Genomic DNA, 24,775 nt, shown 5'->3' with positions numbered 1-24,775 from the left:
GTTCTGTCCTTCCACCACGAAGGTCTGGGGGATCAAACTCAGGCCACCAGGCCTGGCAACAAATGCTTTTATCTGCTGAGCCGTCTCATTGCTCCCAGGAAATTCTTCTTACGCTTCACTGACACCCTTCAGGTAGTTTTCCTTCTACAGGTCTTCCCTGGAACTTCTAGCTCTACAGGCAGTTCTGCCATTGCACATGGATCAGAGTCCCAGGTAGTTTACAAGGACCCTTAGAGGACATCCGACTAAAGACTGTCCCCAGAGCCCAGCCTAAGAAGGTAGAGCAGTGGAGTCACACCAAGGAGGAAGCTGGACTAGTTCTCAAGCGAAGTTCATCCTCCTCCAGTGACTACGTTTTCCCCTGTCTACATTAACATAGTGTGTTTAGCTTGTAAAAGTGTGGTGCTGTGGTACCTTTAACCCCAGCACTTGGGAGGCAGAAGCAGGCAGATCTCTGAGACTAAGGACAACCTGGTCTACAAAGTGAGTTCCAGTACAGTCAGGGCTATATAGAAAAAAAAAATCTTAAAAAGAAAAAGTAGGTGACCAAGTTTAATAATGTCACATAAAGGATAAGAAGCTGAGGCTAGAGAGATGAGCATCTTAGTAATGAGCATTGCTCTTTAAGGACACGCCAGGCCACTCACAGCCACCTGTAACTCCAGCGTCTCGGGATCTGATATCTTCTGACCTCCAAGGGCACACCTGCACTCATGTGCATATATACCTTAACACAAACACTCAGACACACAGACACACAAACATATACATAGACCAATTCACAGACACACACACAAGAAACTGTTCCAAATGACCCTATGAAGACAGAGAACACGCTCTGGGTGGGAGAAACTCCTAGTGATTTATATGCATGTTTATATCCATGGGTTTCATTTTATTAAATTTATGTCAGTGTGATGGTTTGAATATGCCTGGCACATGAAAAATGGCTCTATTAGGAGGTGTGGCTTGTTGGTATAAGTGTGTGTCACTGCACAAGCAGGCTCTGAGGGCTCCTGTGCTCAAGCTCTGCCCAGTGTGGAAGAGTTTCCTCCTGGCTGCCTTTGGATCAGGATACAGAACTCTCAGCACCATGCCTGCCTTGCCATGCTTCCTGCCATGATGATAATGGACTGAACCTCTGAAACTGTCAGCCAGCCCCAATTTAATGCCTTTATAAGAGTTGCCTTGGTCATGGTGTCAAGTCACAGCAATGAAACCCTAAGAAAGCCAGTCCATACCTATACATGCACAGATTTTTGACAAAGGACCTTAGGAAGACTGTGAACAGTGGCATCTGAAGGGAGAGCAACAGGTGTCTACTTCATCCATCTTCCCATCACCCATCTCTGGCCTAACTGTGAGCCCTGGCGGGCAGGAATCACTCACAAAACAGGGTTTGGACACAGCTCACTCTTGTGAAATGCACTTCCATAGCCCTGTCCCCGGCCGGCCATCTCTAGCATCGTGCTTAGCCACTGCTTGGGGGAAGAGCCCACCCGGCTCTGCTCCCGCCATCCACACCTGACCTGCAGGCCTCAGGCGCTCTGCACTACCCCAGCACTGGGGCACATATGATGTGCCCTGGGTTACCCCAGCCACAGGTGTCCCTGACACTCACCTGTCCTTCCTCCGTTCCCCATGGGAAGAGGGGTTTACTGCAATTCTGGGCAAAGTGGAAGCTGAGGTCTGAGGCTGGCTACAGGAGGACAGGGTATCGATATTCAGCGGGGACCGGGGAGGAGTGCTACATTCAGAATGTGACAATGAGCCTGCCAAGAGAGAAGAGGTAGAAGTGACTGGCTCTGCCATCTAATCGCAGGCTGTGTGGGTCTCATCCTGCGCCTGGGGCCCTGATGACAGTCTCCACAGCAACAATGAGGGCTAGGCTCAGTCAGCTTTCACAGAGATGACTAGAAGGGAACCCGGGGCAGCAGGCACAGGAGGGAATGCCCAATTCTTACCTCGGTCAGAGCCCATGACAGACCGGGGATATCTTGGTGTTAATGGAATCTTAATCCGCTCTGCCTTGAACTGCAGGTTGCTGGAAGACCCTGTTGTTCCAGGAGACAAGTATCAGACCTTGTGACTAAACCGCAGCCCTAGGTCCTCACCTCACTCAGCAGTCAGCATGGTAACACATAAAGCTCACTGAGTACCCCTGAGGGAAATGATCCGTGAAAAGCTAGAGAGAAGCAGACCCGGAACGTTCCAGAACAAGAGCACATGCCCCAAAACGCAACAGTCACCTAGCTGCTGCAGCGGATGCTCCATCTTCTCTCTGAAGCCCTAAAGACCTCGCCCAGGGTCTTGCTACCAGGCAACAGGACACCCCTTCTCTGGGCTACATATCCCCCAAATATGTGTCCATATAGCACACCCCGAATGACTAACTCAGGGTCATGAAACAGGACTCCAACCAAGAGGTCACTTGGACCAACCATGCAACCATCACAAACCCTACAGGCAGAAGCAGGAGCTTGGAAAACATTGCTATGATAGACAGGTCCCAGGATATCAGTCATCCAGAGGAGGGAGCAGAGCTCAACCTCTAGAGGAAAAGGAGTCATGTGGGCGGCCCACCCAAAGTGGTCGTTACCAAGGCGGGCACTGGAGGGCAGAGAGTTGGAACCCTGCGAGGCTCGAATCTCGGAGTAGTCACTGCAGGCCCTGTGGCTCAGGTCCAGGCTGAGGCGTCCCTGATGCTGGACACTGTGAGTGAATCAGAAAGATGAGGTGCCCTGGAGAAGGGCTAAGACCAGACATGACCACCAGGGAGAAACCCCGTAAGCGGCCTGAACCTCCCTAACACAGAGGAGTACGGTGTTCTTGCTGTTTGCCTGGGAGAGCAGACTGACACTAGTTGCTTCTCACAGACAGCATCTATTCAGGACCTGTCAGCAGTGGAGGGACCACACAAGGGCCAGGATGGAAGTTGGATGGACAGAAAGAACAAGACTCTGCCTCGAGTGGGCATGGTCTACGGGAGGCTGGATGTGCGCCGAGAGTCATCGATAGAGCAGTGTTGTACCTCACCCAGGACAGCATGCCCAGGAAGTAGGGGGTAGCAGAGATCAGCCGGGTACTATCCACACTGACTGGCCTGCAGTCAGTGCCAACCAAGTGGCTTAGGTTCTGTAGTGATGATATCTCTTCACTTAAAAACTCTTTGTCCTGTGTCTCCCCTGTAGGTCTTTCAGCACTTAGACCTTGGTCTTGGCCTCTGGACTCCCTGGCAAGCACTGCCTAGGTTCCCAGGCGCCTGGCCCTCAGCCCTGCAGCTCTCCTTTCAGAGGCTCCTCCCTAACTTCGGTATAGGTACTGTTGGTTTTCTTTCCACATTGAGGCATTAAACCCAGGACCCTGTGCAGGTAGGCACTTGTTCTACACTGAGCCCAGCCCCTGTGGTAGGCCATTACTATTCTTCTAGTCAGAACAGCTTCTCTCATGCCACAGTGCACTCTGCAACCACTCAGTGTCCAATCACAGCCCAGGTGCCGCCCCGTTTCACTGGGGTCACTTATCACCAAACCACATATACACCTGTCTCGTGCCTTCCACACTGAATACAAACCCCATTAGTGAAAAGCTGCCTTTCAAGTTTACCACTGTTTGACCTTGAAACCAGAACAACCATTGGGGCATAGTAGGTGCTCATTAAAAAATTTGCCAAACAAATGAATAGGGTTATCCTGAGCTTTTTCTCCCACTTCTTTTAATTTCAGGTTTCTTTGAATACTGGGGTAAGCTCACATAGCATCTGCTAAGCCCAGCTCTGCTTCCTCAGCCCTTTTCTAGCAAGCCGTAAGGCTTCTCTGTTCACAGGCCTCTGTAAGAATAGCTCTCCAACCAGGAAACTAGACAAGTGGTACTCAGGACAGCATAGGGGCCTTGACATACCTGGGAGACAGGCTGTGGGAGCCAGCATCCCGGGGCACGGGGGGAGAGCCGCAGGGAGCCACTCTGTGGCTGCGCACAGTATAGATGGGGTTCCTCAGAATGGAGCTCACAGTGGTGCTGGGAGTCATACTCCGAGGAACAGTGCCTAGAAATGGGCTGGGTCAGAACAGCGGTTCCAGAACACCCAGACAGCGCTGGACAAGCATATACCCTCCCACAGACAACAACCAATCTCAGTCTTTAAGGAAAAGGGTTCTAGGTAGAGAATTGTAGTCACTGAATTTGCCTTATGGCTTTGACCACTGGCCTTTCCCATCACAATGAGCCAAAAACAGAGAGGGGACCAATGACCACAATCACGGGCTGAATACTTGTGACAATATCTCCTCTTCCCAAAGACTGGACATCCCTGTCCCAGCAGCTTACCCACAGATGGCCTGTTGGGGTAGAGGAGGGGGTTGCCATGCCGGTTGGAATGTCCCGGTGAGTACGGGGACCATTCCTGAACCTCAGGGGAGAGCTCTCCGCTGGCTGGAACACACTCCTGTTCCTGCAGAATCAAAGGCAAGAGTGTCAGCTGGAGAAAGTAAGCACTCAGCGTGTTTGGGAACTGACTTCTGCTCATGCGCCAGCTCCTCCACTCAGGGCTATGGACTGACTAGTGGGAGGGGCCACTGCCCAACCATGTGGTCCAACACCGGCGCAGACAAAGGGCTTCCTCTACAGACCCATCAGAAGACAAATGCAGAGAAAGAATCTGTCTTTCAAATAAACAGACTGTGGGAATGGTAGTTGGAAAGGCATGTCAGAGACAGGAGGTGCGGTGAGCACTGTGCCCTAGGAGTTTCAGCTCGAAGCAGTCTCGAGCACAGACAGCAGGTCTGCCCAACTACCAGCTCCATACATACCGTTCATCTTCCCCAAATAATCTGTCACTTTTTTTTTTTTTAACAAGCTCAAAAACTTCTTTAGAAAGCAAACCAATCATATGTTCAGGCAAGTGTTCTCTTAGTGCTATTTCCCACTACCACACATGTCCCATGACCCTTCCTTATCCCCTAGAGGGGACTGTTGCTCGCCAGCAGCCACCTGCCACCCTATCCACTTTTGAAGGCACACACAAACAAAGAAGGCACCGGTTCCGTAGGAGCCTGGGAAACTGGGGGGCTACTCTGAAGGCTTCCCATCCCAGATGCTCCAGCCCCAGCCCAGCCTCTACCTCCAGGCACTGAGCAGGAATCACTACTGGAGAGATCTTGGGCCGAAAACTAGGGGCAGACTTTGGCCGGTGCCGCTTCTGTCCCAGCTCATCTACTTTCTGGGAGGTGAGGTCTTCATCACAGGGCTTCTTGGCAGGCAGGTAGGAGGTGTCTCCATCCCCTTCAGAGTGGTAGCTGGAGGCGATGCGAACCCTGGCCTTCCGAGGAGGTGAAGCATGCCTGGGCTCACCAGGGTCCATGCTGTGGGGGGGAGCACTTGGAGGGCTTGTGGAAGGTGAGCTGCCCACCAAAGTGGCTTCTGACTCAGAACTGGTCTCCAGCCTGTGTTGGAACTTGATAGAGTCACTTCTCCTGGGGGGCTTTGGAGGTGTCAGAGACCCTACCCTCTTGGAGGGCTGGGGGGAGTGAGTAGGCCCAGGGCCTGGAAGCAGGTAGTCTATTTTGGGGGGTGTCTGTGGACGCTTGAAAGTATTTGGGTCAAAGATAGACCTCCTTTGCTTGGGTTTCTTATACACAGAGAGCTTCTCAGGCCCTGATGTGGAGCCAAGCACAGCCTTGGGCCAGGTCCCACCACTATTGGGGCCCTCGGGATCTACCTTGTCCAGGGGCGCCTCTACTGCCCCACAGGGGCCCACCTCAGTCTCAAAGGACAGCAGTGGTCGCTGACTCTGCATGTCCAGAAGCCCATAGCCACGGTCTGCAGAGGTATCGGAGCGGAATGAGTTCAGACTCCGCTCAGAGGTGCTGGGACAGGCCTGAGGGGAGGCTGGAGAGGAGGCTCCAGAGAAGGGCTTGTGCAGAAACGAACTGCTGCCTCCAGAAGGACCCAGCTCCTTCCTGTCCTCCAGCCGGTCCGCATAGAAAATGTCCGTCTGCGTTGAATTATTGTGCTGCAACAAGTTCCGTTTGTTATGTGCCTGGACCTCTGAGCCGTGGGCTCGGCAACTCAGCATCCTATCTGAGTCCTTGATATTTTCAAAGATGTTCTGGCCACTCCATGAGGAGCTCTGGGGAAACACCTGAGCCAGGGGTGCAGGGGGGCAAGAGAGAGAGGTGAGGTTGCTTACAAGCGCCATTGTAAACTATCCCCTGAATGGAGCAATGAAAAAGAACAGCCACAGCTCCTCGGCAGAGACAGACAGACACACAACAGGCACACGAAGATGCATGCACATATACATTAGTGTCCAAGTTTTCTAGTGAGCCTGGCTATGCAAAACTCATAAGAGCAATAAAATCTTGTTGGCTTTCAGCCACCTGCACACTGTGTAAGAATCATTAAGCATAAAGGTAAATTATTCATGGTAACCCAGGCAACGGAAAACTAACCAGGGCTAAGAGGAAAGCTCTCATGTCACAAAGAGACAGAGAAACATCATTTGTAATGAGCAAGCCTATATGAAAATGGGGTCCGGCTACAGGGTATTCTAGAAAAGGCAGAGCCTGGACACAGTAAAAGAATTGCTGGTTCTAAGGAGAAGTGAAAATGACCAAGCAGGACCCAGGAGACTTTTATGGCAGTGAAACTACGTGCAGAGTACTTTAATGATGACCATGTATTAGTATACATGTCCAAAGCAGTGGCTCTCAACCTGTGGGATTTACCTTACAATCCATAACAGTAGCAAAACCACAATAATGATGTGATACCGTAGCAAGGAAAATAATTTTGTGGTTGGTGTCACCACAACACGAGGAACTAACTGTGACAAAGGGCTGCAGCATTGGGGACATTGAGAACCACCGTCTAATCCCATAGAATACGTGACATCAACAGTGAGCCCCCATTAAGCTATGCAGTAGTGATGGCACATCATCTGTACCAAAGGCACCACACAAATGCAAGGCGTTGATACCAGGGGAAACCTAGACTGGAAGGCCCACATGAAGGAACACACAGAACAGTCCGCCAGCCCAGATGTTCTGCAGACCTAAAACGGTCCCCAAACATCTATTAGTTTAAAAGAGTAACTTAGAAAACATCTCATAGTAAACTGACAAGACTAGTGTTCCTAATTTCTACTGCTAACCTTTTCAAGTGTGTAGGAAAGTTGATATAGAAGTATGGGTGTCCACGCACCCAGTGACCAGATTCAACAATCTGACCAGATAGCCTTTATCATCTTCATCGATGCTGACATAAAGAACACTGGAAAGATGTATGTGTGTGTGTCTCTGTGTGTGTGTCTGTGTGTGTGTGTGTGTTTCTTGGTATTTCCTCAGCTAAGAACTTTTGAGTGAACCATCACAGAGAGTCATTCTCCACTAAATTTCAAAGTCACTGCCTGGCCTAAGGAACCTATGTCTAGGACTATGATTGTCTAGTCCTGATTGAAATGTACCCATCTGTTCTCAACAGTTTTTCAACCTATCCCAGTCAGTTTTCCTACACCCTGCAGTTGGACATCAATGACTTTCCCCCAAGGATCCTGGTGCTCTTTAGAAACAGCTCAGGAGCATGGAGCTGAGGCTTCTTCTCACCCTCCCAACCATGGCAGAAGTGCCCACTGCCCACCTTCAGGAGGGAGAGGGTCAAGGAGTCTTGACAGCTGCGCAGCAGAGATTCACATTCATTCAGAGACTTATTGTCCAGTGCAATACCGTTGATCTAGGGCCAAAGAGAGAGCTGGTCAGGCCTACTGATGGGGTGGTCTCAGTGATTCTAGTTTGCCAGGCCAGAGGCTGGGCCCACATGCCAATCCTAGACTCTTTATGTAAGGAGCCAAACTGGGGATTAGTGGAGGAAAGCAAGACCCTTCCCAGCAGCACCTGGACCTATAGATTAGTATCTTCCGAAGCAGGTGGAACACAATCTTAGCATCACTCTGGGTGGGACCAGAACATAGAGGACCCCAGGGAGACATCCTACTATGTGCTCCCAGCTCACCCCTTCATGCCTGAGTGGCCAAAGGATTCATATGGCTCCTGGAAGTGGGTGGAGAATGGAAAGGAGAGCATGTGACACAGAAAAGAACCACATGAATTGAAGCACTGCCATTGTCACAGAGAATCAACACCCTGTCCTGAGATCTGTCCTTCTCCCTCACAGAAACCATCTGTGAATGCCTATGCTGTAGTCATCCAAGCTGCAGAAACGTCTGGTAATGGGAAAAGCTAACATTGGGGACCCAGAACACATGGAGGCTGTCATAGGGTGGTGTGGAGTGAATACAGTCTTGATGGAGTCACAACTATATGATGCCATGCATCACACAACTGAACCTCCAGGGCAGGAGACTGTGCAGGAAGGGACTATAAAGAGGAGACAGAAGGGGACCTGCATGATAAAGAAGCAGTTCTGTGTCTAAAGGATGCTCTCTGCTTGAATCTGAGGCCTGCTCCAGAGAAGAGGACTCAGGCCTGATATTGTAAATCTGATCAAAGCCCATGGCATTGGAGGTCTGTTGTTTTGCTAAATGGCTTTGTTGTCAAATGTCAAGATGTAATACTCACACTTACACCCATGACTTTATGCTGCTTTCAACCTCAGCCAGCGAAGCCTCTTTCTGCAGTGGACACTGGCTAATGTATTGACTCAAAGCTGACCAAAGTGGACAGAATAAACAGCTGCAGAATGGTCAGCCTTAAACTGAACACCAGCTACCTAAGCCTCAGAGAACCGGAGAGGAGGCCGGGGAGCAGTGCTGTGAGATCCTGTTATCCCAGTGGACATGGCAGGAGGGGTCAAGATAGATTACATGTGCAAACTTCTCAATGAATAAGTAAAAGATATTTTTAAAGTCTCACAATACAAAGCTATATCAAAATGCTCCGCTGTGTAAGACAGTGCTATGTTATGACATCATAGCTCCAGTGTGTGACATCACAATGCTCCAGTGTGCCAACAAAATACTAAATGGTACCCCTCACGTCATTGTTTTTAAATAATTCTGCTTTCAACTGTGTTTCTAGTGGCTCGTAGAGCTGTCACCACTCCAGTGGAACATCACATTGTTTCAAAGTGGCATCAGGATGCTCCACGGTGCTGTCACAACCCTGTGTATGACATCACAGCTCCGCTGTGATGTCAGAATGCTCTACTGTGTTCTCACAGCATGCTACCACAATGCTATATAACACTGCTCAGCTGTGCTATCATGTGTCCTCATAGCACAATGCTCAATTGTGCCAAGACATGCCACATTTTTATGACATCACAGTGCTCCACTGTGACATCACAGAGTTCCACTGTGCCCTCACAAGGCTGCACATGATATCATTAGAAAAAAATTCAAAGACAACAAAAGACAGATGATTCTTGAGGAACAACTCTCAAGGATGACCTCTGGTCTCCTCATGTTCTGGAACACATGCATATACACATCTGCACATACATGTACCCATACAAAGACACACACTGCCACCTCCACATATAACAACTAAAAAGAAAATATCTACACAATGTGATTATATTGGGAAGGACAATTAATGTGCATTTCCTGATACCTTGTCTCCAGTTTTAAGACCTTTCCCTGTGACCATGCTGTTTTTAGGCACTGGCTCTCCTCAAATCTGAGGAGCACTGGCAAGGATGTGCAGTGATGAGCTGTCTCTGTTAGGTTCTAGTCAGGCTGACAGGAGAGCTTCCTGGTAGCCATGGAGCACTGCTTATAAATGCAAAGATGCCCACGCTGGACTGGCTGGTAACACAAGCTGACATCCCTGAGGACCCACATGGGGGCTGAAGATGTGCTCCTTGTAGACAACTTGCTTAGCACACATGACAGTCTACACCCTAGGTTCCAGCCCCAGTACCACTGACTGATGAATTATATCAATTTAGAAGGAACCACAGGAGGATCTGCAGACATTAATCTCTCTAGGTCATGAAGTCAAAAAGAAAATGCAAGGTGAACTAATGAGGGTGTTACACTTCTAAACACAGCTATAAATACAATAAAACCAGAATGTGCATGCTTGAAGCAGTGCTAGAAGTAAACCCAGTAAAATGCTAACTGTGGGAATCCACAGATGGCTCCAGAACCAGATGACAAGCTGTCACTACCGCCTTGTACAGAACCGGAACTTTACATGTGTGCCACGAAAAGGCACATGTGTGTTCCACGCCAGCAGGTTGGTCTGAAGATTGGCACGTGTCAGCCCTGCTACTCAGCAAATGCTTCCATTTCTCATTTAGTGCTGAGATTAGGATGTCCAGAAATGGCTGTCCATCACAGCCATCTGTAATGGGATCCAATGCATTCTTCTGGTGTGTGTCTGAAGACAGCTACAGCGTATTCATATAAATAAAAATAAATAAATCTTTAAAACGAAAAAAAAGAAAGAAAGCACCGGTGATGGAGAATGCAAATTGCAGATCCCACTGTTGTGTTTAAACACAAAGCTAGACCCTATACATACACAGAGAGTCTTACACGAGCACTCGAGGGCTGGGCTGAAGCACCTTCCATGTGGGGGCAAATCTCTAGGAATAGACTCAAAACAGAAGGGGAACGACTGCTTTTTGATCTGTGCGTGTGTGTGTGTGTGTGTGTGTGTGTGTGTGTGTGTGTGTGTGTGTGTTTAAATCATGTGACTATTTTATAGCAAACTGGTTTATGTTGGTAATTTAAAAAAATAGAGTAGGCATACTGGTCAGTAAAATTACACACACACACACACACACACACACACACATATTTAAACCAAATACAATCAGTCTGAGGCAGGAGGATTGAATTGCCTTATCTCCTCTCAAAGCATACAACAACTTTACAACCATACATACACAGTTGGAAAACAAATCACAGATGTTCATTCTTGGAAAAGTGTCCGTTACAGGCATCCACACACTGAGAAATGCTTAAGAAAGGCTTGATTGCCTTCAGTGTGCAGAGAGAGAAGTGATTCTCTTCTTCCTCCTAGACTGTCTGTTCTTCCTCATGTTCTACAACATTCACTATCACAGCGACTCAGCACTTCCCTCAGGAAAAAGGGTTTTTTTTTTTACTGTTCATACAGTACAATACCCATGACCTCTTGTTCAAGGCTCCCTGCCTCGTAGCAGAGAGCTCTGTTCTGGAGACTCACCGCAACAATCCTGTCTCCCACGGCGAGAGACCCCTCTTTGGCAGCCGGGCTTCCAGGAACCACAGCGGCGGCATACACTCCATTCTCCAAACTGATGCCACTGTCTACAAGTCACAGGAGGGCATGGGATGACCTGGCCTGGCTGCCCCATCCCACTTCTACTGACTGCATTTATTAAAGGGACTGAATTCCATTCTGTGTTGCCCCCATGGGGAATCCATCGCACCCCTATCTGGTGAGTCAGGCACTTGAGACTCAGGCAACCTCCCACCAGGACAGCACCTGGGCTGCATTAACCCATCAACATGCATCCCTGGGAACAAGGCAACCTACAAACACAGCACCCTCCTCCAGCAGAGAGGATGGCTGCCTTATCTTGAGGCCTACTACCTTTCTGTCCACTGAGGTTGATATGCAGAGGTGTGACGACCTTCCCACCCAGGGACTTCCTCCGCCTCACAACCATGTTGATGGCTCCCTCTCCATTGAGAAGGGCCTTGATGGCCTGCTTCTTGTCTTTGTTGATGAGGTCCACATCGTTGATTCTCAGCAGCCAGTCGTTGACCCTGAGGAGGGACAAGGTCAGGCAGGCACTCACTCAGACCCTGAGACTGGCAGCTGCCCCTCACTACCATATCCGGGCAGAAACGTCAGGGAGCAGGTTCACATCCAAACACACTAGGGCTGTAGCCTCCAGAGTACACAGCTGTAAAACTCTCGGATGCTAGCGTTAGACAGACGCTGGTGTTAGACAGCCTTGGCTTCAAATCCTGACGATGGCACTTACTAGCTGTGAAACCTAATGTTTCAGTCTCTCCATCTGTAAGTTGAGGCAATACCTGCACTTGCCTAAAATTATGAGAATTAATGATGAAAACATAGTGTGCACACCAGTACTTGGAGTAGTTATTAGGACAGGGTACACTTTATCCTCCAGTATTTTATGGAATGAGTAGGTGGTGCCACATCCTCCTGAGCCCTGGTCTCCCAGAGAAGCAAAAACACAGCTCCAGCTACCTGGAGAAAAGCCAGATTCAGGGGGGAGCCAAGAGGAGCTTTCTTTAAGACCATCCCAGCTGGGCTTCACACCCCTCTGTAGGTCCTCAGATACCAGGACATGTTCATTTTGCTGCCAGATGTCCTCCTTGGAGTGGTCTACACTGGGTGGGAGGACGCCTCTTGCCCTCCAAGGGCTGGCCCTCCTCAGCTCTCACCTTAGGCGACCATCAGCAATGCTTCCTTTGTCCACCTTGGTGACAAATATGCCGCAATCCCCTGGGAAACAAGGCTCATTCACACCTTCTGCCATGTCAAACCCAAGTGCCTTCAAGTCAACATTCTCCTGTGAAAACAGCACCAGAACGACCCTAAACCCAAGCAAGGCACTCGGTCCTTGAGATGGGCATGTCTGAACAGCTGCACCTGCCCGCTCTAGCCACTGTAGATATCCCTGTGTGACTATTGCCCCTGGTCTTTCACTGGGGCCTCTGCCTTCTGCGGGATTTGTCAGCACCACCATGAGACACAAGTAGTGTAGCCGAGCTTGGGTACATGCTGGCTAGTCTTAAGTCAATTTGACATAGGACAGAGTTATCTGGGAGATGGAAACCTCACTTGAGAAAATGCTTTCATAAGGTCAGATCACAGTCAAGCCTATGGGGCATTTTCTTAATAAGTGATAGATTTGGGGTGTGGCCATCCCTGGGTGGTGGTCATGGGCTCTGTAAGGAGGCAGGCAGAGCAAATATGAATAGCAAGTTAATAAGCAGCACCCCTCCGTGGCCTCTGCATCAGCTCCTGTCTCCAGGTTCCTGCCCTCTTTGAGTTCCTGTCCTGACTTCCTTCAGTGATCAACAAAGATGTGGAAGCATAAGCCAAACAAACTCTCTCTTCCCCAAGTGGCTTTGTCATGGTGATTCAGCCCAGCAACAGCAACACCAACTGGGATGGCTGCTCTCTACCTGGGGGAGGTAAGCCACGAAACAAGAACCAACAGGGGCCTCCTCGGCTGCCCCCAAGTCCTCACACCCAAGAAAGAGGACAAGCACAGCCACCCAAGGCAGCTCACCGTCTCTCTCTCGAATTCCACAACTTCTGTTTCCCACTCCATGGAATCTGTGTCGATGGCTGAGTCGTGGGAACTGTGGGCCATCAGCTGGCGGAACCGGGCCTCCTTCTCCAGCTGGCACTCCATCTGCTCCCTGTGAAGAGAAGAGCGGTGGCCGTGGCCCTTCTGAAGGGGAAACATCTCACTGAATCACGGCTCAAAACTAAGGCAGCCAGAGCTGTGGGCTCTGTCCCCTGGTACTCCAGCTTCTGGTAAGCTACAATGAAGCTTTCATGAATTATCAGCAGGTTTCCACAGTAGTGTTTCTAAACACAGAAAGTCTTGCCAAATTTATCTAGAGGTTTAGAGCAATTTAGGTAAGGCCAGCAAGAGACCTAGAAATGTAGCCCAGTGGTGAAATGCTTATCTGGCAGCTATAAGGCTCAAAGGTAGAAGCGTGATGGTTAGCTTTTTTTGTTTTGATTTGGAGACAGGGTCTTACTGTGTGGCCCTGGCTATCCTGGAACTTGCTCTGTAGACTAGGCTAGCCTTGAACCAGAGATCCTCCTGCCTCTGCCTCCCAAGTGCTGGGACTAAAGGAGTGTGCCACCACATACACACCTGGCTGGTGGTCATTCTTAAACAAATTATGGGTAAGGAGACATGTTCAGGAGCCCAGGGCAGCCAAAAGCATTGGATCCCCGTGGAACTGGAGTTACAGGGGATGATAAACTGCCGGACATGAGGACTCCACAAGAGCATTTCCTTACCAGCTGAGCCATTTCTCCAGCCATGGCATTAGTCTTGACTGTCAACTTGATTCAACTGAGAAAAGCTGGACTAGTCAACTGTGGGAGTGTTTACCAGGGTGTCTCTAGAGACAAGGAGATAATAAGGGCTCTAACTTAATCTAGAGATCAACCCTTTCTTTGATTCCTAATATGACAGCATTATTGGGAGGTGGTGGAAAGTAGAAAGTGGAGACACTACAGGAATTGGGTCACTAAGATGTCTTTAGGGTCAAACCGTGTCATGCCCCAGCTTCTTCTTGAAGTCCCTTTGCTCTCATAGTAGTGTTTTTGTTTTTTTTTTTTGTTTGTTTGTTTGTTTTTTTGTTTGTTTTTTTTTTTAACACAGAAAGTCTGCCCAAATTTATCTAGAGGGTTAAAAACAAGTTAGAAACTTGTTTTGTAGACCACACTAGCCTTGAACGCAGACATCCTCCTGCCTCTACCTAGAGGTTTCTTAGAGCCCATTAAGTGAACAGCTGTATCTGCCACATGCCCTCCTAACACCACTGTGTTCTGCCCAGAAAACCTGGGGTCAGGTAACCATGGGTTGAGATCACCAAAACCGTGAGGCAAAAAATATTCTTCCTCTGTTGGGTTGTTTGTGGCAGGTACTACGTCGCAGACACAAGAAAGGAGCCAATTCAAGGATGTTTGCCTAAAGTTCAGGAGGAAGAGATTTAAGCTAACCACTGCCTCTGAGAGGAAACGCGGAGTGAGGGATGGTGACACAGCCACAAGGAAAGACGAGCACGTTATACAGGCCTGGTAACCAAAGTCCCACCCCTGAGACCCCCATTAAATAGCTGGATATGGTGGCATGCATCGGAAATCCAGGCACTCCTACAGTGAGAAGAATCACCCAGATGCCTTACAAATGGGCATCTACGGAACAGACTGCCAGACTGCCAAGCCTCGGTGGCAACTCCCTGGAAAACGGTCCGCTGTAATCTCACTGCTAAGCATGTGCCTCTCTCTCTTCTATGCACTCTGGGCACCATGAGTACAGCAGTACAGTGTGCTCGGTTGGTGCTGTTTGCTTCATGCCTCTCCGGGGCCAGGGCGGATGCTCGGTACACTTCTTGGTGAGTGAATAAAGGAACGGATAGGGAAATGGGCAAACTATAAATGATGCAGAGATGTCCATCCTCAAATGCACTGCCTGGGAACAGGACCTTCCCTCTCGTGTGCCTTGGCATTGGGTGTTTGCCCTGACTCCATGAGCTTATCAATGGGCTGGTGCCATCTTCTGTGGACTATCAATATTCAAACCCATTCCTAGCCTACCACAGTGAGTCAGAGCGAAGGGACACAGTGACAAGTCCCTACTCAGTGCATTCAAGAATGCCCCACAACAAAGGGAGAGGGATCGTCTAGACAGAAGCCCAGCCCAGGCAGGTAACTCCCAAGCCTACTTGAGTTCCTTAAGTTCACGGCTGACGTCGTTCTTCTGCTTCCGAGTGTCATCCAGGCTACGGAGGGCTTCAGCCAGCTCACTCACTGCTCGATCTCGCTCTCGCCTCAGGTTGTCACACAGGGTCCTGGCAGAGAAAGCAGAAGTCAGGGTTACTGTGAACCACGGGAATGGAGGAAGGACCCACGGTCTGTATCACACCACCTGTCAGCCCCCACCTCGGAGTTTCAGTCTAAACAAAACAAGCACAAAAGGAGTGCATGCCCCCACCCAGACCAGCCCACTATGTAATCAGAGACAGCACCCCCGTGCCCGCGCTCCACACAGTCACTCTTCGAGCAGGAGCTCAGCGGCAGCAGAGGGGTTCTCCTCTGCAGTGAGACCCCAGCCCACTTGGTGAGCTTCGCTGCTCCAACAGCCATACGTTCCTTAACTGGCTATATCCAGGGCTTTCGACCTATGCTGCTATCAGGCTGAGGGACACTTAGCTAGGACTCAGCTCCCTGTCTCTGTTTGGGTGCAATGGAGAAACCTGATGGGAACCTGGAGGTGTGTGGGGGACCCCAAACCATTTCATCCACTAGGCAGGGTACACAAGATACAACAGGAGGGCCTGTACTTGGCCATCTCCAGAGTAACGTGCCCTACAGCTGGTCCCCATGCCTCCACAGCCTAAAACCTTCACTGCGTTGGTCACAGTCCTGCTCAGGGGGAACACAAAGAGCAAACCAGAGCTGGAGCAAGCAGGAAGCACCCAGAAGACCTTAGTACTCCTCCCATACCACACACCAAGTCTCTTTAACATCCATCTTCATTTCCTGAGCCTCCCTGCCAGGGCGCAGACCTGTCCCTTTTACCGTCTCGGGGCTGCTCTAGAATCCCTCAGTGAGCATCTTACTGTACCCTCCCCACTATCCCTGGTTCTGCCCAGGCACAGGATCTTACCCACATTCCTTTGTTTCCATTCAAGACCCTCAGAACTGAAACTCAAGGATATTGTCACCTTACTCCTAAGGATTCTCCAGACTAGGACATGGCCACACCCAAATCTCTCCTCGGGTAATGCACATAGGCGCCTCCCCTTCTATCCCACAATGCTCCTGCCAAAGAAACTGCACTCAAGCTTCAAGTTCTAGCTCAAATGGGCCTGGGAGACTTCCTTCCACCCTGGGTAGCCTGCATGACAGCCTGAGGACCTGGACGTCACCTTCATGCACTGTCCTGCCCTCTGACCTAGAGCCCCTTCTAGGTATAGACACACAGAAGCCTCCTCTCAGCTCTTGTTGCTTGGGAACCTAAGATGCTGGCAGAGTAGATGTCTAGCAACACAGAGAGAAGAAAACAAACATAGTTCACACTCAAGATGTCCAGAAGTGAATCAGGAAGGAAGTCCAATGGGAATCTCTAAAGCTAAGGGGTGAGGGAGAACCAGCTGAAGGGGAGAAGGGAAGAGCCACAGGCCCTGTTGTCTCTAGACACATGGCCAATGAGCATGAACCTAACAGACCTCAGTGCACAGGAGAAACACAGGGCCATGCCTGCCCACGAGCACCCTTACCGGATGCTGTCACGTTCTGCCACAATCTTGTCCCGCTCCTGAAAAGCCCAGTCCCGCCGGCACTTGGCCACGTCTGCTTCCTGGAGGGCTTCCTTTAGCTCTTGGCACAATGCCTTACACTGCTTTCGGAGGATTTCCACCTCTTTGTTGGCTCTCCCGGCATCCATGGTCACCGTGTCTTTGATCTAAAGGAAAGAGGTCGAGCGGGTTACCCATACTTCCTAGGTAAGTAGAAGAGGTTACCCACACTTCTGAATTGCAAAGCGTACCGGCTTGAAGACGGGGCTCGGGGCTCAAGGGAAACACTAAACCCAGGTGCTTACATCTGAAACTCTTCAGCATGTCTCCCTGTAGGGCTCTCCCCCTCTAGTAAGGATGCTCCTCACCCAGCACAGGAGGCACAGGCATGGAGAACTGATGCTAGAGAATGGAGTGCTCCTGTCCATGGTCCATGTCTGCCTCTCTTTGATTCCCACTGGAATCACCATTCTAGCCACTGAAATAAACTACCCTAAAAACACTGCCCCTCAGACACTTGAGTGAGACGGGGTAGGGAGATTAAAAGTAGCCTTGGAACTAGGGAGCCGAGACAGCCGAACGACGGACCTCTGCTGAGGCCCTCAATTGTGCTGATGACACACTGCAGGAATCTGGCAGTGACGTTCCCCCCGTCCTACCCTTGCTGAGAAACCATTTTCACCAGCCTTCCTCTCTGCTGACCTCTACACCAGTTCCCACCTCCGGGAACTCAGCCTGGGGTCTCACATGGCCATCCTTAGTGGTCCTAAGGCCCCAGGTGTTGCTGAAGCCTGTGCTTCTGAAGATATGGGCTGTTTCAGAAGCTCCTCACCTGAAAGGGGGCCATAAAGAAGACCCAGGGGCTGCACCCCACTCCCCAGCAGGTGCACTACCCAATCAAGGGTCCCAGGGACAGGGTATTAGAGGTGTGTGACAGGGAATATGGCTTTCCACCTAGGACAATGTTGTTTCTTTCGGACGCTTTCCCTTTAAAACACCAATGGCTGCACGGCTGAGCTTGGCTCGTCATGCAGACACAGCTGCAGCCAGGGGCAGTGGGAAAGCACTGCCAGCCAGGGTACCTCAGATAGACCTTCTACAGCAGTGCTCCACTTAGGGGAGCAACAAGACCTGGGAGAGCATCACAAAAGGAATCTCCAGAAAGACAACTCTACAATCAGGGAACCAGATGAACCAGAAGGCCTACCTAGCTAACCCCAAACAGGTGACCAAGCAATGTGGTCACCATTCCCTAGAGCCACATCACTAAGAAGCATAGGTCTGGTTTCCTCTTGGCTAGCGTTACTTCGGGGTGTGAACCTAGAACAATGTGCAGAGGCTGAGAATGTCAGCTCTGGTGACAGCAGGTAGAAGTAGGCTCTCCCCTGGTGCTTGCTGACTCAGAACGCCAGGAAAAGATTCCTGCCTCAGCTGACAAGTCACCTGTCAGTCAGCCAGCACCCCCTGCATAGCCTCAGAGGACTGACTCCAGACTAAAGGACATGCCTGGCTGCCTTGAGTGCTGAGTACCAGGGGCTGAAGACGTCAGCCCCCACATTAATGATGCTCATTGCTGGAGGCCAGTACCAGGGGCTCCTCGCTGTTCTTCATACTTCTCTGTGTATATGACACAGGTGACTTCTGAAATTTGAAATCCCCGTGGGGCAGGCTTTCTGTCTTATAGGCATTCAACATCCCATGACCTTTTTAGTCTGGTGACCAATTTGGTCAGTCTCCAAAGTGTTTTTTTGTTTGTTTTGTTTTGTTTTCTTGTCTTGTCACTGTGGTTTTCTGACTTGATATTTACATCCCCCCATCTGCAATAAGAACATACGCAGATACTAGGACACAAAAAGAAACAAATGGGATATTTAGGACTTATTGAAAGTTCCTTTATGGATTGGTCTGGTTGTGTATACCTACAATCCTAGCATTTGCTCTAAGGAAGCAGAGGCAGGCAGATCTGTGTGAGTTCATGGGTCGCCTGGTTACTATAGAGTTCCAGGTTCCAGGGCTACAAAATGAGACTCTATATTTAATATGGAAGGAAAAAAGGAAGGAGAGAGGAGGGAGGGAGGTTTCTTTGCGTAATTTTTTTTTCTAAAATTTTATCAAAATTGGGCGAGTCAGGTAAAGTAGGTAACGTCGTTGTAAGCAAGGCCCTGTCCCCAACACACACACACGTTGTACTACATGCTCCTCTTGGCAGTGGCCTTCACCTCAATGGTCTAGGGAGTGTCAACCCCTCGGTATGGAACTGTCGTTATCAGTCCATTTTACCTATAAAAGTTACATGGGTGTGCACGCATCCCGATGAGCAATAATAAAACAAAGTCCTGTCTTCCCAACTCTGTGAAGACACAATTGCCGTGTTTTCTGTTTGTGTCACCTGAAAACTATCCCTCAAGGATGAGTGTGATCATCACATATATCCCGTTTGCAGACTAGGGCACAGAGGCAGGAAAGAGATGAGAGGTCATGTTAGAGAGGGAGCTCAGACTCTAGTTCAGGGCCTCAGTCCCTCTCACTTTCCACCGAAGGAGTCACTGCAGGTAGAAAGGCCCCTGGTGGGGTGACTAATCCTGGTCGCCAACTTGACACACGAAAAGAGGAAACAGCTTTGATGGAGGTAAAGTGTTACTCTAGTATTCCTAAGTCTAGAGACTCCTGTCAAAGCCACAATGTGACCAAAGGGCAGACAGCAATCTCCATGCCTGTCACCTATGGTCAGCAGGGCACTCCTGGACCAGAAAGGACATTCATCAGTGGTGAGGTCAGATGGCCAGGCAGGAAAGCACACAGGAGTTAAACTATGAAGCCCAGTCCTGCTGCTACTGAACACCTCAGTCTCCAGCTCTCGAGGGACTGTCCCAGAGAGCAAGGCTTTAGAACAAGGCCTAAGGCTTAAGTCAGCAGAATGTACACAAACGGCTGGTGGACAAAGGCCCCTGAGGGTGCTCTTCTGAATGAGGCCATCAGTCCTCTGTAGCTAAGAACTCTAGAGAGTCTCAGGACCTCGTTCACAGAGTCGGCCCGAGACAATTCAAGATGTTCCACTTGACCAGAAAGAACAGCACATTCCTCCTATAATCAAACTGTTGTTTTCAAACAAACCAATGTCAGTGTCACAGCACAGGCGAGACAGGCATGGCCTTGTGATGACTTGCTATCCATTTATCTCATTTTATACATACACAATGCAGCCTTGGACCTGGGCACCTGCAAGGTCATGAGACTAGCTCAGTCCTCCCGCCTAGTGCACCTTGTACCCGTGTGCATGTCCTATGGTGTCTTCCTGTATCCAGAACAATGGCTAGACATTCTGACCCAGTTCTCCTCTAGACCCCAGACTGCCATCAAATACCAAGCCTAAGCTCCTCAGAGACCCAAATGGTATCTCACAACCAAGCCTGTGAAGAGACGGCCCGGCAGCTCGGACCATCTCATTCATCCCTCAAGAACTCTGTGGCCACCTTCCCTGCTGGACCGCTGCCTACCTGCCGCAGGGCTTCCACCTCCTCGCTGGCTGCCTTCTTCTCGGATGTGCTGCTTTTGAGCTTGGACTCGGCCAGCTCTACCTCTGTCTGTAGCTTGTCCAGCTCAGAGATGACCTGGTCGCGCTCGCTCATGATGAGCTTGTACTCGCTGTACACCGCGTCTCGCTCCTCCTTGTATTTCTCCGACTCCTTGGCTGTTTTCACCTGCTTGCTCCTCAGCTCTGTGAGCTCAGACTGCAGCAGCTCCATCTCCCACTGTAGGTCCTTGTTCTGGGCTGTCGCCTTGCTCAGCTCGTGGTGGATTGTCTCAAACCTGGGGAGGAAAAATGTGAGGTGGGTGGGGCGGGGACCTGCCATGTCAGCTGTGAGGCTGCTAACCCCCAGCACCAGCCCCGCTGGTGCGAGACAGTCAAGCATGAAATTTTGACTGAGGTCATTCTCACCCCCAGAGAGAATGGTCACTGAGTACTAGTGCCCTGGGCCTGGAATGTTTCTCAGCCTTTAACAAATGCCAGAAGTTGAACTGAGGACTGCATGCTCTCTACTCTACTAGAAAGAACAGCACATTTCTCCTATAATGAGGCTACATTACTCTGGAGGGAAACACACACACACACACACACACAACTAGAGTGACAGCATAGGAAAGGCAAATGTGGCCTCATGATGGCTTAGAACCACCTCATTTTACAGACAGACCTCATGCAGCCTTGCAACCTAGGTACCTGAACAAGGTCACATGGCTAGCTCAGTCCTCCTGCCCAGAAGGCGCCTTGCACCCAGGCAATATGCAAGGTAGAGCCTGTCACACAAGAGCAGCATTTCCTGACCTGTGTGACTGAGAGCGCCTTCGGGATCCCCACAATAGCCACATCCCCTGAAGCCTGCAGCAGAGGCGACACTCTGCGTTCAATGTGGTAATTCATAAATCTACTTATATGCAGAGAGTTTTCACAGGAAACCAGTGAACACCACAGTGAGCCCACACGTGGCAGGAACGTGCTGCTTGCAATACTGTCCAGGAGGGAATCACGCATCCAAAACCAATGGTTCTTAATAAAAGTGAGAGTTCAAGGCACATACTGCCCGGAATAACTAACTACCTTTCCCATTTGCAAGGTGCATGGCCACTCCAGAGAAAGGTTTAAAGGGAACCCCAAGAGTCAGGGTGCTCAGGACAGAGCCGGATGCTCACACGGGAGGGAAGGAAATCATTTCTAGGCTAGTGCAACAACAGACACAGTATTTTCATTGACTAGAGCACAGTGTTCTGAGGTGCTTCTCTCTGGGAAGCCCCGTAGATGATGAGAAGCCCACAAAGGACAGGAGCCTCAAACAAAGAGAACCCAATTTATTACCCCCAACATACACTGCCCTGTGGCCAGCCTGGGCTCCTACCTCCTCAGAGAGAGAGCACACTGGTGCTGTAACTGGATGGCCGTGTCCCTCTGCTGGGTCAACATCTCGGTTTGCTTTTGCAGGCGCTGGTTCTCCTCCCCGAGCTGCTCCAGGCGGCTCAGGTCCGAGTTGTGCATCGCAACCTTCTCGCTGTACCTCTTCCGCAGGGCATCGTAGTCCTTCCTGACTACCTCCAGCTTGTCCATGGCCGTGTCATACAGCTTGTTGAGGATCTCTGAGGAGCCATTGTGCTTCAACACCTGAGGACCCCAAGGACTCGTGCTTACTGAGAAGCGAGATGGGCAGAGCAGATATCTCCCTTCTCTTCAGCCCTCAGAGGGTGGGAGAGAAAGAGAGAGGGAGGGAGGGATGGGGAAGGGAGGGGTGGGGGAGGGAGGAGGGAGAGAGGAAAGGTGCATGTCTAGTGCTACAATCACAGGGTTTGGATCATTTAGATTCATTACTTCTCGGGCTGGAGAGATGGCTCAGTGGTTAAGAGCACTGGCTACTCTTCCAGAGGTCCTGAGTTCAATTCCCAGCACCCACATGGTGGCTCACAACCATCTGTAATAGTCATGCCCTCTTCTGGTGTGTCTGAAGACAACTATAGTGTACTTATATAAATATAATAAATAAATCTTTAAAAAAAAGATTCATTCCTTCTCAAATGTTTGTGTTACAGAGAATTCCCAAGTACTACAAAGCAAACCACTCTATTTACAAGAAGGCAAGAATGGCCAGCCTGAGACTTCTGTGTTTGGAAAGGTCTAAGTTCAAGGCTACCCCCTGCTTAACTGGCATCCAGGAACCTGATGGTGGCGGTGAGCCAGCTCAAGGGGAGACCAGTTCATATGAAGTCTTCAACTTTTCCCTAGTAAGAAATGGACTGCAATCACCACCCAGGAAAATCTAGATACTGCCTGTCAACTGTGCTTCCCAAGATGTGGGAGTGCCATCTGAGCTGTCACACCTCCACACTGAAGATCAAATGTATCTGGTATGACTCCCCTGGCTAATGATAGGGGAACACTGGTCCTGATTTCCCCCTTGTCCTTTTTTCTTCCCTGTGTTGATTTCGCCTTGTGTCCTATTTTAGCCACTGGGAATGATCATATATTGAGTCTGGTTTTTTGAGTTCTAGCAAGTCACAACCTTGGAGATGGCATTGGGGGGACTTTCTAAATAAGGGTATAAAATGTCCAGAACTGTTCTAAGCATTGTCAGTATGGACCAGGAGAGGAAGCCACTCTGCCGTATGGTTTGTTAATCTCAGTGCCAGCACTGGGGGAAATGGACCCACCTATGGAACAAGAACAATATCCTCCTATGTTAACATTAGCTTTGAAAAAAAAATGATAAAATGGAAGAAAGTACCGTCCGTATACAGGAGGGTGCTTCTAAACAGCACAGAGTAAGAGAGGAAGGCTGTAAGGGAGGCTACCACCTGGGGAGGGCTTTCTGAGAAAGTGCTTTGAAGTGAAGATAACAAAGACAAGAAATTAGCCAAAAAGCATGACTATAGCCAAATGAAGGGACACACGTGCAAAGGCTACAGGGCAGACACACAATGTTATGCAAGGAATAGCAAGAGGAGGATGCAGACCAGTAAGAGCCAGTACACACAGAGGCTTACAGAAGCATACCCAAGTCCAAGGCTCAGAGGGAAGGCTGAATCCCGGGGATACAGCAGACTGTAGGAGTCTAGAGAGAGCATGGCAGAGCATGCCTGTTCCAGGACTCCAGCAGGCTGAGGCTGCAGCAGTATCTAAGTTTGAGGCCAACTGATCTACACAGCAAATACAACAGTCATGACTGTGTAGTCAAACAATGTCTCAAAAACAATAGCCAAAAAACAACACACAGAACCAACCAAACAACCCCAACCAGAAAAACAGAGAGAATATGAGCACAAGGACCCATCCTATGGTGATTTACAGGAGCTCAGCTTCACCTGGGGTGCCGCTTAAGAAGAGAAAAACAAAGCAAGGTAAAACAAAACACCAGCACACCTGAGAAGACGGGGTTTTTCAGAGGCTACCTGTTGAGCACTACTCAAAGATCTTTAGCCCTTGGTGACTCACCACTTCTGTGGGTTTGCTTCCTTATTTCTCAAATAACAGGACAAAACTGGAAAGGCTGGCTTAGCCCCTGCAGCTCCTACAGCCCAGGAACAACCTTGTTCACCGTGTGGGCCTTGAGTTATCAACACCATCTTTGCGGCCCAGACACTCACAACCTTGAACCGTGGGACATGTCCTCCAGAGACAGACAGAACATCTTCACAGGAGGAACAAGTGATTCGAAAGCCAGGGTGGAGAGAGAGAAATAGTCCTGTGATTAAGAGGACTTACTGCTCTTGCAGAGGACCCATATGCTAATTCATAACTGTGGCTCCAATTCCAACACCCTTTTCTGGCCTCTACAGGCACTGCACACATAGGGTATGCATATATACATGTAGGCAAAACGATCATATACATAAAATAAAAAATAAATAAATCTTTGATAATAATCAGGGGTCTGGAGAAGGCCCTGAGGTTAAGAACCTTCAAGGCTCTTGTAGAAGATTTGGGTTTAGTTCCCAGCACCACAGACACCCACAGAGGACACCACATCCACAGAAATAAAAACTAAACAATTTATAGAAAATATAATCACAGAGACCACTGATCTCTGGCTCTCTGTGTGTCTGTGTCTGTCTCCCTCCCTCCCTCCCTCCCTCCCTCCCTCCCTCCCTTCTTCAGACCCCATGCCCAGAAGTCATGGCTGCAAAGCTGTCAGAAGCCAGCTTCACCCAGCTCTCTGCGTCTTTCAGTTTTCCTCTATTTGCTATAATGTACAGAGCCCAGGTACTGGATGTATTTGTTTCCCTGTTTCAACTTAACTGGATTCTTGGCTTATAGCA

General features: G+C 49.7%; 1 protein-coding gene across 2 annotated transcripts in view; it reads right to left on the bottom strand.

Moving 5' to 3' along the window:
* DLG5 (discs large MAGUK scaffold protein 5) overlaps nt 1-24,775 on the bottom strand; it is a 106,841-nt gene that overhangs the window by 18,674 nt on the left and 63,392 nt on the right. For both annotated transcript variants that reach the window (XM_080926709.1, XM_080926710.1), the window contains 15 exons: nt 21,871-22,130; nt 20,473-20,785; nt 16,958-17,142; nt 15,401-15,526; nt 13,219-13,351; nt 12,365-12,492; nt 11,541-11,716; nt 11,151-11,254; nt 7,636-7,728; nt 5,120-6,139; nt 4,327-4,450; nt 3,901-4,045; nt 2,600-2,712; nt 1,965-2,054; nt 1,622-1,772 (listed from right to left, as the gene is read on the bottom strand). In XM_080926709.1, the coding sequence (XP_080782835.1) occupies nt 1,622-1,772; nt 1,965-2,054; nt 2,600-2,712; nt 3,901-4,045; nt 4,327-4,450; nt 5,120-6,139; nt 7,636-7,728; nt 11,151-11,254; nt 11,541-11,716; nt 12,365-12,492; nt 13,219-13,351; nt 15,401-15,526; nt 16,958-17,142; nt 20,473-20,785; nt 21,871-22,130 (3,161 nt within the window). The remainder of the gene's footprint in view (nt 1-1,621; nt 1,773-1,964; nt 2,055-2,599; nt 2,713-3,900; nt 4,046-4,326; nt 4,451-5,119; nt 6,140-7,635; nt 7,729-11,150; nt 11,255-11,540; nt 11,717-12,364; nt 12,493-13,218; nt 13,352-15,400; nt 15,527-16,957; nt 17,143-20,472; nt 20,786-21,870; nt 22,131-24,775) is intronic.

Source organism: Micromys minutus (genome assembly GCF_963924665.1).
Source record: "Micromys minutus genome assembly, chromosome: 12".
Classification (NCBI taxonomy): Eukaryota; Metazoa; Chordata; class Mammalia; order Rodentia; family Muridae; genus Micromys; species Micromys minutus.
The sequence above is the reverse complement of the archived record's forward strand: the minus strand, read 5'-3'. Positions and strand labels throughout refer to the sequence as shown.